A 25,439-nucleotide genomic window follows, 5' to 3' on the forward strand; every position below is an offset into this window, starting at 1 on the left:
TAAATAACCTTCAAATGGTTGTAAATTAATAATTTATCTTGTACAATGTTCCTCTTCCAGCTTACAGTGAAAGTCTTTTGAGATATTTTGTCTCGTCTAACTTCAATTGGCATAATAATTATTGAGTTTAATAATGTCTGAGTGACATTCATGGGCCAATAATCCATAAAAAGTTAAAGGTCAACGTAAGGAAACAACGTTCTATTGAAGGGGCTATATTGTCCCCTACCACATCCGGTAAAACAAACTTTATTGCCCTTTTATTTCCCCGACCATTACAAACAAACCTCCTGATTCTTGTTTCTTCTCGACCCAGTCTCCAAATGTTAGTGCTATTTACCTCACATTTTTCTGTTTAAATCAATCCTGGATGTACATGGAACAGAAAACTGCCTCTCTTGATCACATTCTCAAAAGCAGCTAATTTCAACAACCAAGGATTTTATTTTGCTAATCCAAAGACGGCCTACTTTTAGTATGAAAAAAGCTTGTAAAACTCTGAAAGACGGCAGAGGAGGGAATTCGTCTCCTTTCTAAGCTGCGTTAACCTTTTACTGGCTTTACAAAAAATAGTCTGCTGAGTCCCGAGAGAGGCTCTCAACGATGCTCAAGTTCTCAAGTACAGATTTATGCCGTGCCAGAGTGAAGCTTGTCCTCTGGGTTGTGGTAGCACTGTTTGAGGCTGGCTGTAGGGCAGAATAAAAGAAGGACTATAAAGTACGACACTGAATTATGGTCGGCCTATTCACCACGGCTGAAAACACAGCAATCATTTACATATAAATCAGGATAATTTAGAGCCACATGGCTGTTTGTCCTCCCCTCCGAGCTCTGAAAGGACAAGCCAGCCAATTTGTAGGGAAACGCACAATGATGTGCATTTGCATATTGAAAAATAATTAAATAAATACAAGTCTCCCTTAAAAGAATATCTAACTCTCATGTTTGTCGCTTATTACAATGCACATAATTATAGAGACGTGTAATATTTTACTAAACAATTTTAGAAGGTTTGCTTATTCGATGAACAAAGCACGGGTCACCATTCAACCTATGAAGGGATTGTAAAATAGGGAAATTTACTGTTTGTATTTTCAAGTTTAACAGCCAAAGAGGCCCAATTTGTAGTTTGCTTTAATGCAACAAGTGTTTACAACCTTTTTAAAAGTCTTTAATGTCTCGACACCAGTTTGTTATCAGCTGAAGACGTTCTGCGGTCCTCGTGATTTTCTGAAGCAGTTTTATGATTACACACAATGCCTTGAGGATGCTAATGAGGGTTACCATAATGGTGCCGCAGTCTGTGAGGTTTGTCTTGATGCTGAAGACATAGTCGTTCCCAACCTCAACCCCTCGACAGTCAGGATCATTCAAGTGCAAATCCCAAACCTGAACACAGATCAGTGAAGATGGTTTAAAACAAATCAGTTGCAATGCTTGAATTTAAGTATTTGTGAAATTAATGGCATGAACATACAGAAACAGGTGGCTCCTTGTTCAGAAAAAACACACTGGGAATGATAACTTGCATCTGATCTTTGGTGCAAATGACTGTCTCATTGAGTTCTAGATGAAAACATGGAGAAAGAATGCTTAAATATTAATTTTGCATGTAATAATATTTTAATATTGGAGATATATATATATATATATATATATATATATAATTATAATGCATTTTGAAGTATTGCAATGGTACATGCTTTAGTTTTCAAAAGAAAATTTTGTTTTAATCTTTTTGTATAAATTCAAATTAACATAACATTAAAAAATTGTATTTAATTGCAGTGCAATGACAGATTCTTTAGCATTATAAAAGATAAATAAAAATGCATGGAAGACATTGCATGTAAAAGCTCTTTTTTGGTTTATTTTATTACACTTTCCAAAAATATACATCTCAAATTCAAACAGTTTTTTTTTATGCATGTAACAATAAAATAATGCACTTGAATATTTCTCTGTGTTTAATCAGACTTACCTTCTTCTTCAATCTGCACAGCAGAAGTTACGGTCCATATTGAGAGCAAAGACCATGTCAGTGCCAGTGTAGCAGGTGTCATCCTTAAAGCCTTTCCTTTTTTTTCTTTCTTCTGAAATTTAGTTCGGTCTTCAGCCCTTTCCACCAATTCTTCTCGGTTATCACCTCGGCTAGCTGTCAGAGCCAGACGTAGTGCTTGCACTCTCTCTCCAGCCCTCCGAAACACTCTCTAATGAAGTGGGAACCTCCAGTTGCTTTGGAACACCAGCTTGAATGATGTCCACACCAACAATGAGATTCCACACAAGAATAGTACAAGTTGGGGGGAGTCCAAGGTTACACCGACCAACTAGATTTCAGGCAAAAGCCGAAAAAAAAAACTACTACTGGCAACCCACTTCGCAGACGGTGCACTGTACATTTCAGTGCTTTGGTCGACAAGGAGTCTGTTTGTCATGCAAAGGGAATGGAGGTACAGGGGCGGTGTTTCGTTTTATCTCACTCTTTTGTCTGTATGGGTTTTTAAAGGGCATGGCAAACGCTTTACTGTTTCGGGAACCCCAACGACTTGTTTGGAAAGAAATCCGTCACAATGAGTCAAGGGCAGTTCACTGACACCTTAGCCACGATGGGGTTGATGTCTTTAAGACTGTTTGGACAGAGAGAGAGGGCAGTCTTTCAAACTCGTGAGGGAGATTTTCAAATGTCAAATGCCAAAATGTGAAACGATGGCATTGCAATCAATGCATTTTCAGGGGATATATAAAATAAAATGATCAGTCTGCTAAGCATTTCCCTGAAAAAATCAAAAGAAAATTAACAACAAAATGCATCTCTTCTTGTAAACAGAACATTTATTTCTGGTGAATTCCTCCGTTGACAAACCATTGTATTTTTTTCATTTCAGACAATTTTAGGTTTGAGAACATCTACAATACTGTTATTTGGGTTATAACCTGACATGAAAGATATTTAGCATTTTAGTACGCTTGACAGAAAGAGTTCAGTTGCCACGTCTGCCCTTGTCATTTCTAGGACAAAGAAAGTCTCTTTCTTTTTACTTTTCTGGTTTTACTTTTTACAAGTGCTCTTTATTGGATGAGTGTTACGGAAACTGAATCACATGTCTTTTGTTTTGCAAATAGCACCAGATAAATGTTCAAAGTGGTCTGCTAAAACTTTACACAGACCCTCCACTGAAAGAAGCGCCTGAACGGAAGATGCTCCAACAAGCAATTCAAGCAATTTCCTTCCTAAACATCATAAAATGCATTTAAATAAAAAATAAACCAGGACAAGAGCATAATTCCAATAAAATGTTACGTTTTTTTTTTTATTATTGACTTTACAGCACAGACTGTGATTACTGCAGGTTCTTATAAAACATTTGTTCGTTTAATCACAAATACACGAGTGCTAATGTCAAAACCGATGCACTGTACAGCATTAAAAATGCATTCTAATTTCAATTTGGTTCATTAAAATCATATTAAAAATCATTTGTTTATGCACAACATTGCATTGATAAAAATGACACCCACTATAAATCTAGAAAACAAACTGAGATACAGGACTGAAACGGTTCATCAAATCAGTTGCTTTTTCATATTGAGTATCGTGAATAAATTACACCATGGGACAGAACAGACAGAAAGGGGAATGTGCAAAGCAAACATACAGGAGAGCTGGAGAGCAGCACACGGCTCGTCTCCTGGCTGGTGTTAGTGTAGTGTTCACATTACTGGCCTTTGGACTGGCAGGTCTGCAGAGACATTTACTCAAGAGACTCGCTGTCCTCTGTGAACAGCTCGGCCAGGTCTGCCACTGTAAACACGGAGGCCTCCGAATGCTTCATAGACGTGGAACTATGACTGGAGATGATGTTGGTTTGAGACAGATCAGTCAAGTTCATTTTCAGTAAACAGAGCAAAAACAATGCAAATCTACTAAGACCATAGTGCACAATTATAGGTTTTAAAGATCCCATTGAAGTGCTTGACAAATGCATTTTTTATCCTGTGTTGATGAGATTCATTTTAAACAAGGAAATTGGGATAGGAAAAAAAAAAAAACCTGGAGTAAACTAGTTCTAGAGGGATAAACATACATGGACTAAAAACCACAATAGTTTGATTTTGATATAAAAAAAATACACTAATTTTGTGTCAGAAACGTACCTCTTTTCTGCTGTTTTAAGCATTGCTTGCATCCGTTCCTCGATGGTGGACTTGATCAGAAACCGATGAACGAATGTAGGTCTGTAAAAAAATTTGAATCATTTACTAATAACATCTCTTTGTCCTTGGAGGAAGTGTTGTTATGGATCACAGACTTGTGTTATAGCCAGAATCAACAGTTTAAAGTTAAAATGCCTTGATGGATTTGTTGATTTTTTTTGCTTCATGAAACATTAATTGATGGACTGGAGTTGTGTGGATTACTTGTGGATTATTGTGATGTTTTTATCAGCTGTTTGGACTCTCATTCTGACGGCACCCATTCATTTCTGAGCAAGTGATGAAATTCAACATTTCTCCAAATATATATAGATAAAGAAACAATCGCTACATCTTGGATGGCCTGAGGGGGGAGCACATTGTTTTGTGAACTAATCCTTTAAATATTCCAAAAACCTTTTTTGGAATTTGAGCCATTTTAACTGATATGAGAGAAAAGTTGCAACTAGAATCAAACTCATGTCAGCAGCATGTGTTGTGTTAAATGTTATATGATTGGGTTGATGCTTACTTGGTCTGGCCAATCCGGTGCACTCTTCCTATGGCCTGCAGCTCATGGGCAGGGTTTAGAATGGGCTCCACCAGCAGCACGTGTGTCGCTTCAATGATGTTTAGCCCATTAGAGCCTGTGTGCAGTGGCAGCAGCAAGATGTTGATGTTCTCCTCGTATTTAAAAGCACTCAGGTTCTCCTAAAAACGAATGCAATAATCATAATTTCACATTTGTGCTTAGTGGTTAAATAAGTGTAGTGGTAACAAGGGAAAACCAAGCTGCCTGATTAACCGGATCAAATTTGGCAATTTTGAGATTCTTGTCATCCACTGTTTACTCTGTTCAACTAACTAAAATAACAAAAACATCTTAAAAATCAGTTAATTTAATTTATAGAATTTTGTTTCATTTATATATAAATAAACAAGTTTTGTCTCATGTAAAATAAAATATTTTTTATTCTTATTAAATACAAATATGTATTTAAAAACATTTCCAAAAATATTAAATTTTAGAGTTCTATGTCTCATTTATAAACGAATAATTTATTAAATTCATTTAATATTAAATATAAATATATTAAAAAAAACACTTTGGGTAATTGAAGACAACAGAAACAGTTTTTTTTTTTTTTTATTAAACATTAATAATTTTTGTGCTGGATCTACCCGTTTTATAATAACATATTTGAGCAATTACAGAAAAGAAAGATGGAAAAATCCTTAAAGACAAACATTGCATGTTACTTTTTCATCATATTCAACACAAACCTGAAATTTGTGGATTCCGTTGATTTGTGCAAACTCCATGTTGTTGTCGAAAAGGGCTTTGGAAATGATGTCCAGGACGCCCTGCCACTGCGAGGCGAGGCGTAAATGTAAGGTCAGAGGTTAAGAGCTGTAGTCTGCTGTTTGATGTAGTTACTCATTTAATGAGAGCGTTACCGTGGAGAACACAAGAGACTTGGCTCCAGGGTTGGTCATCTGGATTTTCTTTAAGACTCGAACCACGGCCTCGACCTTTGTGGAGTGGCTTCCCTACAGGGGAAAGAGATTACAGAGATGCTACAAATCATATCTGACCTGACTGAAAATGTCACAGTCACAGTACAGTTGTATTTGACCTAAATCCATATTAAACGCCTATATAAGGCGGGAATTGTCTCTGACCTTCACAGGGATGTCCTGCCCCTGGTGGGCGCTCTGAGTAGTGAACACATATGAGATCTCTGAATGAGAAGTGGTTTGTCGGCATATGGCGCACTTTATGGCTCTCCGTCGATTGCCGACACTGTACTGCTCCACGATGATAGCAATGCACTCGTTACAAAAACAGTGTCCGCAGGTCAGTACGGCCCACTGACAATAAAAACACATGCAAGTCACGTTCAGAGTATATACTAACATACTGTATATACACTTGACTTTGCTTTGATTTTACCTCCTGACCCAGCGGACGAGCGCAGATGGGACACGGTTCTGGATTCAACCCTCCGGTGGACTTATCTTGAGACTGAAATGATCAATACATGAATTACATTTCATAATGTTATGTCAAAATATGCAAACGATGCATTATGTAATTAAATGCGCTGTAATTTTAATGTATTTCCAGAACAGAAATCTGAATATAAGATAAATCCAAGTTCATAATTCTTTTCATTCTTTTGAAATATTAAAGTTTTGGATATATCTCTTTATCACTGCATAAATCAGAAAATACTATCAACATGCGGAACAAAATACATTTTCACAATGTTTTCAGGAATAAAATGTTATATAGACAAGGCGAATAACAACTAACTCTTCTTTTTTTGACTTAGTGGAGGAGAAAAAAAAATCAGTTTGAGAAAATGGCCTTTAAAGATACGTATCAATTGAAATCTACAGACACAAACAGTAAAAAGTGTTATATAAATCAGGAAAATGGCACATGAACAAACATCTCTGTAAAAACCTTCAGAGTATAGATAGGAATAAACATGGAAAGTTAGGTGTAAGAGCTACTGAAATGGAGATTTCTGAGAAATAATAGAGTTTGTATTAAAATAAACATTTCTGTTGTAAAAGCCCCTATGGACAGGTGTTGAAAATTAGCACGTGCTATAACACTTTAAACAATGCATCTGGTTTGTCCAATGTTATTGCTATGTCCATGTGAAATAAATAAATTTAAGTGTGTATTTTAGATGTTTTCCTTCCAATAGTCTGAAAGAAGACAAGTTATGGAAACAAAATAACCCATACACTGACTAGTGCATTAAGAAAACAATGGTTTTGCTTGTAGCATATTGCCTTAAAGGCACGGAAGCAAAAAAAATTAAAACACTTCTTTAGTTCTAAGGATCAGAGAGAGGGTAAACATTAATAGACTTGGGTCTGAATGTTGGGTAAATAGTCTTATGTATAAAAAAAAAAAAGGTTAAAAAAATGGTTAAAGTGCCCCTATATACCATTTCCAATATTGCCTTTCATGCAGTGTGCAATCATGTAATGCTTGCATGCATGCAAACCTATTGTAGGAGACTTCCGAAACAATATTAGGAACCCACTTTAAATAACGTTGACTAATATAGCATAAAATACATCATGTATTACCTTCTCCAGGTTTGTGAGATAGAGAAACTGCCCAAGCTTTTTCTGCAGTTGTGATTTGGCCACCGCCCTGTCATTGAGCAGCTTTATCCTGTTCTGCTCCACCTGTTCACGTGCATAAAAAAACAAAACAATAAATGGTTCTTACTTCTCCTAGTCTAAAAATGACAAACAGCATGACGGATGGGACTCTTTCTGTCGTCATTACCTCGTGAGGTTCTATGATGTGCAGCACTTTGGGTTTGGGTTCATCGGGTAACCGCACACGCAGCCTCTCTGTGGCCATGCCCAGCTCGTCTATGGCTGACACGTGATCCCGCAGTGACATCCAGTACTCATGCAGCAGCTGAAAGAGCACCAGACATTTTGATAAGGACATTCAAGCGCTTCATTCATCATGCAATGACAAAAAACAACCTTAAACCTTATATTCTTTCTTCCAGGACTCAAAGAGCTCCATGAAGGAGTTTCCCTCCTCTATGAGTCCAGACTCCAAGCGACGGGCTTTTGCAAAGGACAGGGTGGCTTTAAGGGCTCGTTCGGTCTCGCTGGCTGCCCACAAACCCCTGCTGGTCGTGGGGAGCCTGTCATCTACAAGTCCGTCTTCATCTTCAATCATCTCCTCAAAGATGGCCGTCTGTCCCTTTACTCTGCCAAGAATACACAAAGAAATGAAGTTTAGTGACTATGCTTTCTGCATATATGTTTCAAAGGAAACGTTCACCAAAATGTCTTTATAAACCCTTTAAGTAAGGCACAGAAACTAGATTTGAAGAACTGATTTTCCACTGAATGAAACTAAATGGTGACCATGGTTTTTTAACATAATTGTCAGTAAAGAACAGATAAAATTTCAGTTTGTTTCTCACATAAAGCTATTGTATGACTTGGAATATAGCGCTGAAGTTATATGAATTACATTTATGAAACTCTTATTGTGCTGCTTTGTCCTTTTTGACAGCCCATAGTCCTTCAACCTTTATTGAACAAGAGCAGCTTGGACATTCTGCTAAACATTTCCTTACGTGTTCTACATGAAAAAGTCGTAACCGGTTTAGTAAAAAATGATAAAATGTTCATTTTTAGAAGACTTACCACTTTAAACTGAAAACTATCTAATGTGTTTTATAACTTACGTGTGAGAGAAGAGTTTTGACTCGTAGTCCGTAAAAAGTTCATCGGATTTGCAAAACACACAGCTACGGAATGAATTTTAAAAGGAACAAATGTTAAATTCAACGTTGAACAGTTACCGTAATTTGCAAATGTGACATTTAATGTGTAATTTCTTAAACACTAGAAGCTCAAAAATAAAATGCAAAAACAATAACAAACATATGTAACTCAATATAATGTGGAATGAAAAATGTAGCGTTAAAAATTGTTTACTAATAGCCTTGGAGTTTTACAGATTGGAAACAGTAATTATTTAGACATTGCTATTGTAATATAAAATATGCACTTCATCCATAAAGACTGAAAAGATTTTACTTGTTGAGTGGTAGACGAACAGGTCGCAGGTGGCAAAGTGTTGCTTCCTCGATGACCTGCGGAGATGGCGGTCCCTCCAGCTTCTTCACGGCATCTTGAACCGTTTTCTGCGATTTCATCAAATCATCCATCTGAGTGCTGAGCAGAAACTGAAGACCACGAGCATCTCGAAACCTATGAATGAGACATTTTTTTTATTAATTAGTACTTCTTTTCCATCAAAAACTATAGATCTGCAATCTATCAGGTGAATGGATGCTGGATTACTTGTCTGCCAATGAGAGCTTGTTGGCTTGTTGTTTATAACTGCAAGTTAGCTCATTTTGGATGCGGCCCACAAGGTCATCGTCCATAGAGTACTGAATGGCATGCTGTATGACATCCAGCCACCAGGGAGAGCGAAGGTTCACCTACACACAAGTACATACTACAATAACTCGGCAAAACACAAAGCTGATAATGTGTGGCTCCTGAGGTTTTACCTTGCGTCTCAGCTCTTTAATGTGCTGAAGAACGGGCTGTAGATTCTGATGTGCTTCAGAAACCTCAGAGTTCACCTTAGCCATGTAATGCTGCTTCAGCTGCTCAGCCTGGGACCAAAACACAGAAAACTAGAATCTTCTTGTTACAAATAGTTCATATTTAGGCCTGTGAGCAGTTACCCAACCTCATCTTTGAGACTGTCATCTCTCAGGGTTGGAGGAATCCCAGGATGCTTTGCATTCAGAAGCTCCATCAGATTGTGGGTTGCATGGAGCCTCTATACGTTTAGAAATAATAATAATAAAAATTAAGCAGCAACAACAAAAATGCACACAAAATTATTAAAAAAGATGTAATCAAATTTGGTTCAAAAACAACAGTTAAGATATTTAAACGGAGTTAAATTGGACTTAGAGTGAAAAAATTCCATAAAACTAAATAAAATAATAAACGTGTATGATTAGGGTAAGACACCACAGGTGAATAGGATAAATATTTAAATACTAAAAATATTATTATTATTAAATTGTATTAAAAACTATACCAGTTGATTAATCACAATACTTTAAGACACTTATTTTGTATAAAAAAAATTCTAAAATGTTGTATTAAAATAAAGCATTATCTAATTAAATATGCACTGATTTGCATAAATATGAAAACTGGATAAAGGTTTAAAATTCTTATTTTCATTTTATTGACATATCAAAATATTTTATAGAGGAGATTTCGGAAAACACTTTTTAATCACTCAGAACATACACAGAAAAAAATATAATCACCATATTTTTCTGAATATTTTTTTGTTAATAAACCTCTGAATGTAGATATGAATACAGCTGTAAAGTTTGGTGAATGTACATGAGACTGAATTGGAGATTACAGACTGAGGATGAGGAAAAAAAAAAACTCATTTTGAGAAAACTAAGTAGAAGTAAACAACTAAATCAGTATTTTTAATGTTGTCTTTCCACTAGTCTACCCTAAATCTAACCCAAACAGCCTCAAAACTGAGCGGTTCCTGAAAAACAAAGGTTTTGCCTGTGCCAAAAAATTAAACTGCGTTGGAATGGTTTACCTGAAGGGAATCAGTTTTCAGTCTCGCTTTATGTTCTTCAGATGATCGCAGCACTTCTCTGTACATCTCCGCTGCATCTACAAACTCGCCTGGCGATGACAGGAAACATTCATTAATGTCTACAACAGTGATGCAGGTTAATACTGTAGATACTGGAGCTCACGATACCTCTGATGATGTGAATCCCAGCCAGACCATTGAGAGCACACACCAGCTGCCTGTGGGCTTCTTCACACTCCACACGACATTTCTTCTGCAACGACTTCAATAACTCCTCCATTGTCATCGTGCTTCAACAGGAGATGACAAAATCAGTGTGGACAGAATGCACCAGAACACCTCATCTCCCAAAAAACTTCTTTCTAACCTCTTCTGGAAGGGCAGGAACTCTCCTCTGACAGCTTGCGGGTGGCAGCAGGCCTGACGCAGACGTAAAAGGGGGTATAATATGGTAGTGACGGTACGGCGGTCCAAACTACCCAGCTTTAATGACCAATCAGAGATCTTCCTCAGCTTCACAAGAGCATCCTGCGAGCAAACCTCGTGCTGACGGTGATAAAAGTGTCCCTCTACTGGAGAGAAGTTGAGCCAGTGGATTTCTTCTGTTTGAGGAGGGATTTGGATCTGGAAATGAGAGTTTGTGACATCAAATCAATGCAATGACAATATTATGATAGTTATTTAAAAGAGTTACCTACTAACCTGATCGATGACATCTTTTTTAGCAGATCGCCATAGTAGTTGACCAATGACGTTGTAGAGCGGTGTCGTATTGCCGTGCCGGTACGGCCGATAAAGTAACTGGTCCCACCAGTACTTCACCCAATAAGGATCAACTCCCAAAAACAGGACGAGACCATACAAGTCTAAAAGATTTCATATGAAACAAAAACAATTATAATAATGGGTTCCTGTAGCTCAAGTGGTAGAGCATTGCATTAACAAGCGCAAGGTTGGGGGTTCGATTCCCCGGGAACACATGATAGGTAAAAATTGATAGCCTAAATGCACTGTAAGTCTAAAAGCGTGGATAAAAGTGTCTGCTAAATGCATTAATTTAATTTAATTTAATAATCACATAATACAACTGTCTTCTGGTTACATTAAGCTGATGATAATGCTGAGACAGATATTTTATTAGTGATCACAGTTACAAAAATGGCAGTCGTACCGAGTGAACTTCTTAAAACAAATTTTTTTTTAGGGAATCGGTTCAAAACATCGACTCAATGATTCATGTGTGCCATCACTCAGTAAAGAAAAAAAAAAAGTCACCATAAGGCATTTTACATAGAGTATGTTAATATTGCCATTTATTACAATGGTGCATATAAATATATTGGTTTTAAAATAAATGTTTTTTCTGCATTCAGTAAATGGGGACAACATCCCTTGATTACTTTCAACTACAACAATGTATTTCATTTTGCTTTTAAATTTTAAATCAAAGGTTGTTTGGCCATTATTTAAAAATAAATATTTAAAATAAATTAAATTATATAAATTAATTTTAGAAAATTCAGTTTTCACTAATGTTTAACAATATTACTGTTTCTACTGTATTTCTGATCAAATAAATCTAGCCTGGATGAAAACTGACTTTTTTTTTTAACGGTTGTGTGTGAGCTCATCTCAAGATCTTGTTTAGTTGTATCACCAATTCCTATTTCAATCAAATATTACTTCTGCTTACCTTCCAATCCTCTCTGCACAGGTGTTCCACTGACACACCAGCGGTTAACAGATGTGAGACGCAAAGCCATTTCTGCAGCCTGAATAGAAAAAATACCAAAATAAAAATGAATGTCCATCTTTCCAAAGTAAGCTGTTCTCTGACAGTGCAGTCTCTAGGATTAAAACTGAACTGGATTAATTCCTGCAAAATTAATATACCAATGTTGTGATCACCTACCTTGGCTGTGGTGCACTCCACCATCTGAGCTTCATCCAGACAGACGCGCCACCACTCCACAGCCACCAGAGGGCTCGGGATGGCCATGTAGCGCTTCTGGTTGCGGAATTTGCGTCCGTCTTTGCTATTGCTGTGTGGGATGTCGACGTAATTGAGTTCAGTGCGCAGCACGTCGTAAGTGGTGATGACCACATCCTGCTCAGCCAGAATGTGAGGCTGGATGAAACCGTGTCTCTTTACACCCTGATACACCTAAAATAATTTAAAAATATATATATTATATAGAAGTCTCTTTTGCTCATCAAGGCTAGATTTATTTGTAAAAAAAAATTTAAAAAGACAAATATAAACAGTAATCTCGCAAAATGTTATTAAAATATAAAACAATGGTTTATAATATAATATCCTTTAAAATATCATTTATTTCTGTAATGCAAAGCTGAATTTCCAGCAGCCATTACTCTAGTTTAAAGTGTCACATGATGATTCTAATATGCAAATTCATTATTAGAATTATCAATGTTGGCAGCAGAGGTGCTGCCACATACTATTTTTTTTTTAAATGGCAATACTTTTTTCACGACTCTTTGATGAATATAAAGTGAAAAAGAACAGCATTTATTGAAAATATAAATATTTTCTTACAATATAAATTTGCCATTACTTGTTAATAATTTAACACATTCTTGCTGAATATAAGTTTAATTTATTTCCAAAAAGAAAAAGAAAGAAATAACTATTGCGTATATTGTTGGAAAAAAATTATATTGTAAATAAATACTCTTCTTTTTAACTTTTTATTCATCAAAGAATCCTGCATGAAAAGCATCACAGGTTCCAAAAAAATATTAAGCAGCTCAACAGTTTCAACACTGATAATAAATCAGCATATTAGAATGATTTCTGAAGGATCATGTGACACTGAAGACTCGAGGAATAATGCTGAAAATTCAGCTGCGCATCACAGGAATAAATTTAATTTTAATGTTTATTAAAATAATAATAAAAAAACATTTTATATCATAATATTAATTCACAATATTAAAATTTTTTCATGCATTTTTGATCAAATAAATGCAGCCTTGATGAGCATGAGAAACTGTATATAAAAAAAAAAAAAAAAAAAAAACTTAAAAATCGTTCTGATCCCAAACGTTTGACTGGCAGTGTATATTAAGCAGCACAACTGTTTTCAATATTGACATTAATAAGAAATATAGTCTTAAATTAAGTATTTCAAAATACAATCAAAGTTTAAACTACTGGTCAAACGAGCTACACAGTAGTTGCAGCTCTCTAGCTGGCTCTTACCAGCACTCTGAGGGAAGATGTGTGAATGTGGCGGTTGATTTCATCCACCCACTGGTGACAGATGGAGCTGGGCGAGATGATAAGAGTGGCTCCGGTAGACACAGGTGTCATGGCCACCAGGCAGTGAGGGCAATAAAACGGGGTGGTTTCCAGGTTCTCCTCTTTATAGTTGACACACTCAGCGTGCTGCCACAGCAGACAGTTCAAGCACTGCACCCTAGGCTTGTAGTCCACCAGGCCGAGCTCTCCACAGATGCACTCAAAGCGGTAGTCTGGAGTATTAAACGGGATCACAGATGCTCTGGTTGGGGTTTCGGGTTCAGGTTTGGAGTTTTGAGTAGGATCTGATTTCGAACTCTCAACATGGATGTCTTCTGTAGGTTCTTGTCGGGGTTTGTCTGTTGTCTCTTTATCATCTTCATCCGTGATGTCTACTGACTGCGGTGGATTCTCGGAGTCTAGAAGTGACTCTGGCTCACTTTTGAGTTCCTCTGTGAGGAGAGGAGGATCCACACTGTCTTCAGAGTCTGATGCGGTCGTATACGAGGTCTGTGACACCTCTTTCTCCTGACCAGAAAACCGACGAGATGTTCTTCTGGGAGTGGCCTTGTCACATGACTAGTATTAAAATAAGACAAAGTATATCAAAAAGTACATTATGCATTATTTAAAGTGGTTACCACAAATAAAACTGCAATGAAAGAAACAATTAAATAAATAAAATAGACCTACAAAAATATTAAAAGAAAAAAAGGGAAGAAAAATGCATGATGCATCTTAAATTTAAGTGTGTCTTCATTCTTTTATGAAATGGGTATTAAAAATACACCAACAAATTATATATAAATACAGAATTCTATACAAATAGAACAAAAACATGAAAAAAGTACATGCTGTATTCTACACATTTTCTTAAAACAATAAAAAAAAAACAAAGTAACAAAATAATAAAAATAGCAAAATAATAGAAATAAATTAGCATTTTAAAAAGTAAGTGAAATCATTAAGTAGCATCCTTAAAAACAGAAAAATATAGTTCTTCTACATGTAAAATAAAATAAGTAGTAAATATCCAGCCTTGTGTGCTTTTTCAATCAACAATAACTTATTATTTATTATTTTTATATTATTATGCATACATATTTTTTATTATTTTACAACTATTTATTTATAATCAAAAATAAATTCACACATACATACATACATATATATATATATATATATATATATATATATATATATATATATAATCTGGTATTTTTAACATTTAATCCCATTCTCCTCGAATTGGAGCATAAATCACTGAAGGTTTTGTATATCAGTGTGTCTTATTTGTTTTAAGTGTGCATGTTATTTTTAATATTTTGGACAGGATACTCCTCTAAAAGAGATTTTTAATCTCAGAGAGGTTTTTGCCTGGTTAACTAAAAATTATAATAATAACAGATAGTGTATTCTATATATTTACTAATCAAAATAAGTTAATTACAGAAGATGTAAAATTACTTACAATTCGAGGAGCAGCAGGCTTCTTCTTCTTTTCTTTGTAGTTCTTCCCCAGTTTGAAGGATCCTGCTAACCCTCGTCCTTTGATCTGCTCCACTATGTTCTCGCTAATAAGCTTGGTGAGGACTCTCTTTATGTGGTTCCGGTTCTTTAGGGTGTCATACTTGTACATGGTCCGCAGATGAGCAAAAATGGCATTGATTGACGCTCCTTTGCCAACCTTCATTTCCTTAATCGCAGTCAACAGCATCTCACGAACAGCTTGAAAAGGACAGTAATTGTATGAAATTACCTATTTATTATATTATGTTGATTGTTTATTCATACATATTGGACATGTTCTGGAATGAACAAAACTCAGCCCTTGAATAATATTCCTATGAAACGGTTCAAAACCCTAGGGTATCTGATCAGATGACGTTTAATGAAACAGTCAGGAATTCGTTTTTACCTGGATAAATGATCTTCTCCTTGGGTCTGGCCTCATGTTTAATGGTTTGTTGTTTCTCTAATGGTGGAGGAGGGACAAAGTAATTCACAGATCGTCCCTGGAGAGGACAGAGACGCAAGAGAAATACAAAAAGTGTCAATTCTGAAAAAAGTGCAAAGAAATATTTCAATGTCCCTTGCTTTTACACTTCATAAGGTTCCATTTGCTAACATTGGGTTTCTACATTTAACTACAAAAATATACACATACTAATACATCATTAAAATCTAAAGTTGTTTGTTAATATTATTTAATAGACATAAGCTAACTTTAAGTGACAGTAACAATGTCCTAATGAATGCTGTTTAGTAAAGAACTTAGAACTTGAATATAAATTATTCAATGTCAAAAACTACAGATTGACTTTACATGTTGATTTTTCTTCTCCTGACATCAATTAAGAAACTACTGTCAATGCAAAGTGTCTTTTATCATTCTAATGATACACAGTTTGTCAGGAACAAGTAATAGTTTGATGGTTTTGGCATGCAGTCAATATACATTTTTGTTAAAAACCAAGTTTAGAGGTTAATGTATAATCAACAGGACCTTATTGTAAAGTGTCACCAAAATTAGATTATAGCAGACTAGTTTGCATGCATTAAAGGGCACATGCAATCGTAAACGTACCACAGGTAAAGTGAGAACGCCATGCTCCAGGTTTTGCCGGATGTTACACAGAATAAGGGCCAGTACTTCCACAGTTTTCCCAAGTCCCATCTCATCAGCTAGGATCCCGCCAGGCCAGTCCACTCCCGCCAGAGGAAACTCTCGGATCAGGCTGTGATTGAGTTCAAGGGAATTAAAACAATGCAAAACTAAACGCTGTTGATATAGTTTCAGTGCATTCTAGGAAAAAAGAATCAAACCATCCAGTGTAGGGATTATAAAAGAGCTTCTTGCCACAAATCGAGACCATTTCCCGCCAAAGAAAATGCAATCTTTGTTCTACGCAAGAAATACAAAGACTGTCATTTAGCACTGAATTCTTTTCGTGCACTTCCATAAATCAAAGATGATGATGAACATTTGAAAACCACATGTAGACCTTGGGAGCTGCTGCTTCTGTACTTCTCTCTCCTCAGCATCCAGTTGACCGCCTGGCTCTGATAGGGTCTCAGCACGGGGATGAGGCCTGGGTGCTGGACATCGAAGCTCTGCTCCGCTGCTTCTGTCTGATGGAGGTGTCTGACGTGATCGTACAGCTCCTCCACGTTCTGACGCTCCAGATCAGTGTCACACTCCTCCTCCTCATTCACCATCACCTCTAACATTGACCAGAAATAAGAAAGCCAATTAGAATACAGCTGAAATATTACTGGATATGTTCAAAATAATATCTATGCAAAGCATCTGCACCACATAGTAATACAAATAAAAATATAAAAATAAACAGGAATGACCTCAAGTCTTGCTTTAGAAAATATTAGCCTACTTGTTTTATGAAAAAAATTAACTATGCATATTTTAGTCCTTAATTTTTTTGTACATTTTACACTTTTTCTATAAACATAGAAAAAGCAGAAACCAATAACTAGAAGTTTACAATTTTTTTTTATTGCATTTGCACTTCAATGTAATGCTCAGTGGGTCATGTGATGCAGCTCCACTTCTGGGCTTAGTGGGCCTTGTAGTGGAGCTCCACCTCCAGGCCCAAGTGTATTACTGAATTGTGTTGCCTGATTGTTTCTACAGAATAAATAGGAATGGTCTTTTAGTGTAACCATGACCGGTATCTTATAAGAATTAAACAGTGCGAAAGCATCCATAAATTGTAGATTACCAGGGATGATGAAGTCGTAGAAGAATTCCATTAATTTCTGCAGAAGCTGATTGGCTTTTTTAATGCGCCCATTTCCTTCACTGAGAAATTCTGCTCTGCCCAATCCCGACTCAAGAAGAAAAATTTTCAACTGTTCACAAAAACAAAAACAAATGAAGAGAAAACACAGAATTTTTTTTACATTATGTTATAGTTATTGGATCGCTAAAGCCTCAGTCAGTTAAATGCTTGATCCTAATTGCACCTTTACTGATTCATCTCCTGATGCGTGGCACAATTTAACGACCATCCTCTTCTGTAGCCAATCCAGATCTTCCAGCAAAATTCCACCAAATGAACATTCAATCGGCACAGAGCTGACGGGATCACTTCCGCCGGTCTCAACCTCCAACTCAGGACTATTCAGACTCATGCTTAGTCGATCACCAGTTTGCTGCAGGCAGAAGGAACGGTCTCCAATCCCAATGGGAATCTTTGGATACAGGTTCAACTCTCCAATCAGTGCATTCCAGCCGTGAACCAGCGCAGAAATTGGCATCACATTCAGTTCTATTATATCTGGAAGAGAATTCTGTGTGGAGCAGCTTGGACGCTCTTCTGAAGGTCCCTTTTCTGTGCCTGCAGGAGATATAAAACATTGGTTTGCTTCTTCCTGGTTGCTCTCAAGCACCAATCCAAGATGACAGCTGTCAGACAGAGCTGGGATAGACTCCAGAATGTCTTCACAATCTCCTTCATTTCTCCGATCTTCATGCATATTCCACTCCAGTCTCTTCTTGGCCTCCTCGTCTATGCGCGCCGGTGGTGCTCGTTTCCTCCTGCTGCTCATAGTGGAAACCTGCTGAGATACAATATTATTTTGTTTATTCACCATTAAATGCATGCATTTAATTAAAGCTGCATGAGACTTAACTCATTAAATGTAACACAAAAATACATGCATTTACACAATTTATGAGTAGCAGACTTGTACACCAATTTAATTTGAGGTAGACACGTACTCAAATTGTAAGATATATAGTGCAAATAAACACATATAGTTATATTAAAACACGTCTAAAACGCTTATTTTTCTGTAAACTTTCTATTTGATCAGACTGCAGCTTTAATTTTACTTAATTCTAAAATATTGATATCACTGCACTAACCTATTCACTAAGTAAATATACAAATATACGATTATTTTTACAAAGTGCATTGAAAATATTTTCGTGGAACGTCAGTTTATCTAAACAATGCAGAATAAAGCATATATTCAAGTCATTTAATCAAACGCTGCAGATTACACATTATAAATATACCGCCTCGTCCGCGGTCGAAACATACCTTTGTTTTGCTTTGGAATGTGTTCTTTTCAGCAGCAAGTAAATGTTATAAAATAACTTTCATAAGCTCCAAAACCTGCGAGACATTTTCATGCCTTTATCCGCCATATTTAAAATACAGGAAGCTACGTCAGAACCAAAACAATGCCAAGGCACAGTAAGATTCTAAACACTAGATGGCGCTAAACACACAGTATGAGACTCCTCGTTACTTTTTTTTATTTTTTTATTATTATTAACTAAAACAAAACTTCTTGGTTATTTTCTGATATATATATATTTATTTTAATTAATAAGAATAAGAATTATAATAATTTATTTACTACACAGCTAATCTTTCACTGACTGAGGTTATTATCATTATTAAAGAACTTGTGAACAACATTACAAAAACAAATTCAGAAATCAAGTCTAAATCTCCAAAGATATAGAAAACACACACACACACACACATATTTTACAATAGACATGCCTTTAACATTTTTTCACAACCTTAAGAGACTTCATAAAAAAAGATCCTTTGTACAAGGGAGGAGAATTTGTGAATAAAGAATTTGCCAATCAGAATATTGTAATTACAAAATTATTTATACTTTTGTTTTCATTTTTATTATAACAAATAACTGCTTTCTGGGCCAAGGAATTGCTTGTACTAACTGAATTAGTTTCAGCAAAAAAGTAAAAAAAAAAAAAAATGTTTACAAAATGCCTTTACGCTCTGACAATAATTAAAATATAAAAATAAAATAAAATACATATAGATTCTTCAAAACTATATAAAAAAGAGCATTCTTTACCAACGTCCATAAACTTGGAAAGTAATATAATAGTTGGATGGATTTTATGTAAGAAAGTTTACTCAGTAAACATAATTTCCAATATTAGATTAAATTCACTTCATTCATTGCTCATTGAGTTGATTTGAACCTATAATCTGATGAGTGAAACCACACTTGAGAGGTTTGACATTCAGAACATGACCTTATTTTTGATTGCATTTATTCACGTGACATATCACAGGTGAGGGGTTTTTCCTGGTCAGAGGGTGAGAATGCTGCTGGAAGCAGGTCATTCAGTGTCAGACTCGTCTTGTATCTGGACTGCGTCTCGCTGGGCAGCATACTGTGCCATGTTAGATAATCCTGATACTACACAACAACTCAGAGCACTGCGGAATATGGCCATTTCATTTGCATCAGACCTGTGAAGACAACAGATCACATGCTGAGAATGCAAAGAAATATACATTATTGAGTCTTAATTGTGTAAAATGGTTTGTTTGTGGACGTTACCATTCATTTGTCTTCTCATCGTAGCACTCCACATCAGACGTGGTGCTGAATCCATTAAACCCTCCCACAGCAAACAACTGATCATCAACTACCTGGATTTTGAGGAAGGTAAAAATGAATTTAAACTTTAACTTTGTATAAAAAAAAATCATAGCATAGGACACATTGGGCAATATTGATTAATTTGGACATTTACATGAAGTGTTCTAGAGTTTTTGAGATTATTGCAGTGTTATTTCATAGTTTTAGTAGATACAGATTAATTGTCCACATCTCACCTCAATGCCAAAGTTGCTGCGTGGGCTGTACATAGATGCAATATCACACCAGATGTTAGTCTGCGGGTTGTAGGTTTCTGCACTCCGCAAACGACTGGCACCATCAAAACCACCAACCTTAACAAAAAACATTTTTTTAATGCATTCTGTTCGTGTTTTTATGCACATCTAAGCATTCATTCTCTCTCTCTCTCTCTCTCTCTCTCTCTCTCTCTCTCTCTCTCACACACACACACACACACACACACACACACGTGCAACCTTCAAACTGTGATTGCTTCCATGATTTTATATGTGTGTAAGAGTTATTACAGGTAACTAAATTTTTTTTTCTTGCTTTAACTGAAATAATATATATATATATATATATATATATATATATATATATATATATATATATATATATATATATATATATATATATATATATATATATATATATATATATATATTATTATTAAAACTTTTAACTTTCATAACATTATTTCAGATAGTACAGCAAGGCAAGGCAACATATTAAACCTGAAATAAAAACTAATAATAAAAAAAAACTAAATAGACACATATCATGCTATGATTAAAAAGGAAATTTAAACAACAAAAACTAAGAAATAAAATAAAAAACAAAACCGACAAAATTACAAAAACTTTGATTAAAATTACAATAAAATAAGAAAATATATAACATTTAAAATATGAATAAAATTCAAATAGTATCTCAGTGACTCAAAAATATCCCTGATGTGTGTGTTTAATACTCACAGCATAAACTAGATCCCCATAAGCGATCACACCAACACCACTGCGACGGCTTCTCATGGGAGCGACGAGAGTCCACTGGTTTGTCTCGGGGTTAAAGCATTCAGCAGAGAAGAGACAGTCTGTCCCGGTAAAACCTCCACAGATATAAACCTGCCAGATGATGAGTATGACCACAGCATTTCACACAACTGTTACAGGTTGTTAGAAAAAAAAGTGTTTACCACACACAGTATATTTCATATGAAATTCTGTTTCTTATTTACAGTATTCTCATACTACAGTCCACAATTTCTCCTTTCCCCTGCCCTTCTGCATTACCCTGCCGTGCAGTGATGTGGCGCTGGCATCACTCCTCCGTTCGTTCATGGATGCGGTCAGTGTCCACTGGTTGGTGTCAGGATCATAGCGCTCTGCTGATTTGAGCCGTCCATGTCCATCAAAACCACCGATAGCATAAATGAACCCTTCCAGAACAGCAACACTAACATAGCATCGTCGTTCATACATGGGAGCCACCTACAACACATCATTTGGCATAAAAATCAGTGTTCATATATCAATACACTGCTTCATTGTTCTTTTCTATCAATTGCAGAGAAGTACAATGGTAGTACCAGGTTTTTTGCTGTATTTTTAAAGGTACAAATGCATACTTTTAAATGTTTTTTAGAGTACCAATGTGCTTAACAAAAAGGTGTGATCATGAATATAATTCTGGTTATTTTTGTCCAAAGATTATATTATATGATATTATTTTATATGATCAGGGTTATTATAGTTAACTAAAACTAAAGCCATACAAAAAAGTCATTGCATGAAATAATTAAAAAGGTGGAGCTTTTTTATTTATTTATATATATATATATATATATATATATATATATATATATATATATATATATATATATATATATATATATATATATAATAAAATAAATTAAATCCTTAAACTGATTTTATTTCAGCTATTTGGAAAGGTAATATTTATTATTTTCATTTATTTTAACTTGATGTACTAAAAAAAATGACAAAAACGCAAAAAAAAATTATTACAATCTAAAATGAGCGTAAATATACAGAAATATATTAAAAAAAAACTAATTATTAATAAACTATGATACTAGAATTGTATAATAGTATCTCAAATGTACTTATAAAACACAGATCCAAATGTACAATAAAATGTAATATTATTATGTAGAATTATATATTATATTATATTATATTATATTATATTATATTATATTATATTATATTATATTATATTATATTATATTATATTATATCCACAGATATATTATATTAATTAATTAAATTATATCCAAAGCTACAATCATTTTGGGGATACAAAAATGCATCAAGGTTTTTCTACGAGCAGTTTAATTCAGTACGTTGGTCCCATCAGATTTTACCACTGTACTTTTTATAAAGTAATCAAAAATGAAAGTAACCTGTTGACCTACAGCATTACTCACCTCATGCCAAGTTTGAGTGATGAAATTGAGCTTCCTCACACTGTTGAAATACTCCACACTGTCATAACCACCAACACAGTAGACGAACTCATCCAGGACGGCTGTGCCATGATAGGCTCTGGGACTCTCATCCTCAAGAGTCACATTGACCCAGCGGTCTACATTTGCATCATATGCCTCGATCACATTGTTGGGATTGCCACCACTCCATCCTCCGATGGCCAATAGGATCGCAGAGGGCAGACGTGGGCGTGTCAGTTGATGTATGAGCTCTGAGCTGGTGGGCTCTTCTAAATCCATGTCAAATTCAAATAAAGCCTTCATTGCATTGATGATAAGAGGCATGCAGGCCTCATTCTCCATCACCAGTGCATTGCTCTTTACATTATTGATGAAGTAGTCTGTTGTCATTAATCCCATTCGAACCTGAAGCACAGTGAAGAGAGTGTGTGTGTGCATGTTTTTGTGACATATCAGGACACAACTCTGTATAATGACATGGGTATGACACAGGTATTACAAGGAGAGGGTGACTTATGAGGACATAACCCATGTCCCCATTTTTCAAAACGCTTATAAATCATACAGAATGAGTTTTTTTGAGAAAGTAAAAATGCACAACGCCAAAGTGGTTACAACACTACAAAAATGTTTTACTTGTGTTTATGGTACAAATACAGTATCTAAACTTTCTAAGATCAAGATAAAAAATTTTGCAAAATAAAGAAAAATTACTTAAGATGTTAAGTCTTGTTTTATTAAAAAATGATAACAATTAATTATGTTTATGCTTAAAATACAAAAGAATAAATAAAATAATCTGTCAGTGGGTTAAGAAAAATATACCAAATATAAAATTAAATAAACTAATTTTAAAATTAAGGTAAGATTATTTTTCTTACTCTGTTGCAGGGTTATTATATTTAACAAACAAAAAAAAAAAATATATATATATATATATATATATATATATATATATATATATATATATATATATATATATATATATATATATATATATATATATATATATATATATATATATATAAATAAAATAAAATAAACTTTAACTGAAATAAATAAAACATTTTTTTTTATTTTCACTTCATTTGAACTTAATGTACTTACTAGAGTAACAATAAGACTGAAATAAAATGAAAAAGTAAATCAATTAAAAAAAATGTAAAAACAAATAAAAATGACAAAACAACAAAATTCATAAACTGTTAACTACGAGTAAAATGAAAACAGAAAATATATATAAAAAAAATTATAACATGAATAAAAATTTATGTTTTTTTTTGTTAATAATTAAACATTTTCAGTAAACAAGACTATATCTTAAAGTCATTTTCTTCTCAAGTAAACGTTTCTTGACTTTTTAGATATTTGTAATAGAAAACAAGAAAAACCCTAATAAATAAAAAGTATTTTTAAGTATTTATTTTATGTTTACTTTTTTATTTACATTTAATTAATACATTTTTAATTTAGTCAAAGTTTACTGTCTTTCCCTATTTTACCTTTGGCAGAAGCATGGCGATGTGTTTCCTCCTGCTTTCAGGTGCATGATCAATCCAGTGGAGGACGGCCTCAAAAACCACCTCCTCCTGTTTGACAATCAGCTCATCCTTCTCAATGATCTCCTCGAGCTGCTCCAGTGAGAGCTCCAGGAACTCCTCAGATACTTGCAGAACCTCCTCAAAGTGCTGCAGGATGTAGAGCTTTGCTTTACGGCAGAGCTTTGAGCAGGAGTGGAAATCCTCTGTAAACATGCGGATGCCAACGCAGTTTTCCGGACGTAAGCGTGACTCCAGGAACTGACAGCAGGCATCTACAAGACCTGAGACTAAGAACTGATCAGCCGCCACCAAGAGCTCCAGCACATTCTCCTCTGTAATCAGGACAGATCCTGTGTACGCGTACTGAATAATAAGAGACATGATGTTTCGGGACATTCCTGGAATATCATAGAAATGTTCCGCGGTTCTGGTCCAGTTAGTGGAAAGAAGAACCCTGCAAACACATTTGAAAAAGAAATACAGGCATTTTTAATGCGTATTTGTGTTACACACATTAAAAAATATTTACATTTTAATTTAAGACCAGTTTTCACATTCTGTCACCAGATTGTAACAGATTAGCTTTATATATTAAATTCAACATGCAACAAGCATGCTTACCATACTGTAGTAATGTTGTGTTCTGGCAATTCATTCATTTATTTGTATTCATTTATATATGGACAGCTTAGGCAGTTTCAACAGTATGATGTTAGTGGTGAAATATTTGTATATGATTATTTCTAGGTACTTTGTGCAGGATAAATGCTTTTACTTACCTAAAATACGGGCTGCAGCCGCACAAGATGATCTTGTGCACTTGAAATTCTCTGTCATTTGCTCTGATGATCAGGTCTGTGTGTTCGCCCAGTAAACGTGCTTCATCAAACACATTAAAGGCTGTGGGACTGATGTTCTCCATTTTTACCAGCTGTTGATCTTTAGTAAATGTATGCAGTCTTCTCACCTCCAACTCTGACTCTAGAGTTCTATATATTCTAGTTCTAGAATGTCTTTGTGACATCATAGTGGCAGAGTTCCAAAAGTTTTTTTTTTTTTGTTTTTTTTTTTGTGTGTGTCTTGGACTTCTGCATTTGGCTTTTGCATAAAAAATTCTCACAGTCATTGAACATCAAGTTTTCAATAATATGTAACCATCACATTTTTAACTCCGTGGCCAATACAATTAAGAACTTAAGTAATTATATTACACAAGATTGTGAACATTGAACAAAAATGCCAAATAGACCTAACAATTAGTGATGGGTAGTTCTTGAATGATTCAAATCTTTAAGATGACTCTGGAACGAGTGATCTCAGTGAGGGATTCGTTCATTTTGTGTTGACATGCAACATCCATAGGTTCTGTACTGGAAACAGATAATC

General features: G+C 35.0%; 3 protein-coding genes and 1 long non-coding RNA gene across 5 annotated transcripts in view; 1 reads left to right on the plus strand and 3 right to left on the minus strand.

Moving 5' to 3' along the window:
• LOC127933248 (pancreatic secretory granule membrane major glycoprotein GP2) overlaps window positions 1-3,155 on the minus strand; it is a 7,779-nt gene extending 4,624 nt beyond the window's left edge. The window contains exons 1-3 of the mRNA XM_052530082.1: window positions 1,982-3,155; window positions 1,478-1,566; window positions 1,285-1,389 (exon numbers count right to left, since the gene is read on the minus strand). Coding sequence (XP_052386042.1) covers window positions 1,285-1,389; window positions 1,478-1,566; window positions 1,982-2,063 — 276 coding nt within the window. The 5' untranslated portion in view covers window positions 2,064-3,155. The remainder of the gene's footprint in view (window positions 1-1,284; window positions 1,390-1,477; window positions 1,567-1,981) is intronic.
• LOC127933249 (uncharacterized) overlaps window positions 1-7,876 on the plus strand; it is a 19,185-nt gene extending 11,309 nt beyond the window's left edge. Inside the window, exon 3 of the long non-coding RNA XR_008147473.1 lies at window positions 7,749-7,876. This is a non-coding gene — a long non-coding RNA (uncharacterized LOC127933249). The remainder of the gene's footprint in view (window positions 1-7,748) is intronic.
• Window positions 3,296-18,851, minus strand: shprh (SNF2 histone linker PHD RING helicase). Of its 2 annotated transcripts, none has more exons than XM_052530079.1 (30): window positions 18,686-18,851; window positions 17,604-18,200; window positions 17,360-17,489; window positions 16,625-16,843; window positions 16,446-16,524; window positions 16,207-16,357; window positions 15,538-15,634; window positions 15,091-15,347; window positions 13,581-14,198; window positions 12,270-12,521; window positions 12,051-12,129; window positions 11,060-11,223; window positions 10,725-10,981; window positions 10,526-10,647; window positions 10,358-10,446; window positions 9,464-9,556; window positions 9,279-9,386; window positions 9,064-9,206; window positions 8,797-8,970; window positions 8,442-8,504; window positions 7,730-7,955; window positions 7,514-7,651; window positions 7,309-7,410; window positions 6,152-6,223; window positions 5,881-6,069; window positions 5,656-5,748; window positions 5,482-5,568; window positions 4,730-4,908; window positions 4,159-4,239; window positions 3,296-3,852 (listed from the first exon to the last, which is right to left on the minus strand). In XM_052530079.1, the coding sequence occupies exons 2-30, from the start codon at window positions 18,186-18,188 to the stop codon at window positions 3,756-3,758; spliced, it is 4,944 nt and encodes a 1,647-aa protein (XP_052386039.1). In that variant the 5' UTR covers window positions 18,189-18,200; window positions 18,686-18,851; the 3' UTR covers window positions 3,296-3,755. The 2 variants fall into 2 exon arrangements, with proteins under 2 accessions (XP_052386039.1, XP_052386040.1); XM_052530080.1 differs by having other exon boundaries at window positions 17,604-18,197; window positions 18,686-18,805.
• A 901-nt stretch (window positions 18,852-19,752) lies between these two features.
• On the minus strand, window positions 19,753-24,975 carry LOC127933544 (kelch-like protein 10). Its single transcript, XM_052530588.1, has 8 exons — window positions 24,833-24,975; window positions 24,015-24,507; window positions 22,492-22,917; window positions 21,335-21,532; window positions 21,017-21,166; window positions 20,255-20,371; window positions 19,977-20,068; window positions 19,753-19,885 (listed from the first exon to the last, which is right to left on the minus strand). Exons 1-8 carry the CDS (start codon window positions 24,973-24,975, stop codon window positions 19,753-19,755), a joined length of 1,752 nt encoding a protein of 583 aa, XP_052386548.1.
• Between the last annotated feature and the right edge of the window lie 464 nt (window positions 24,976-25,439).

This window comes from Carassius gibelio, chromosome A17 (assembly GCF_023724105.1).
Source record: "Carassius gibelio isolate Cgi1373 ecotype wild population from Czech Republic chromosome A17, carGib1.2-hapl.c, whole genome shotgun sequence".
Classification (NCBI taxonomy): domain Eukaryota; kingdom Metazoa; phylum Chordata; class Actinopteri; order Cypriniformes; family Cyprinidae; genus Carassius; species Carassius gibelio.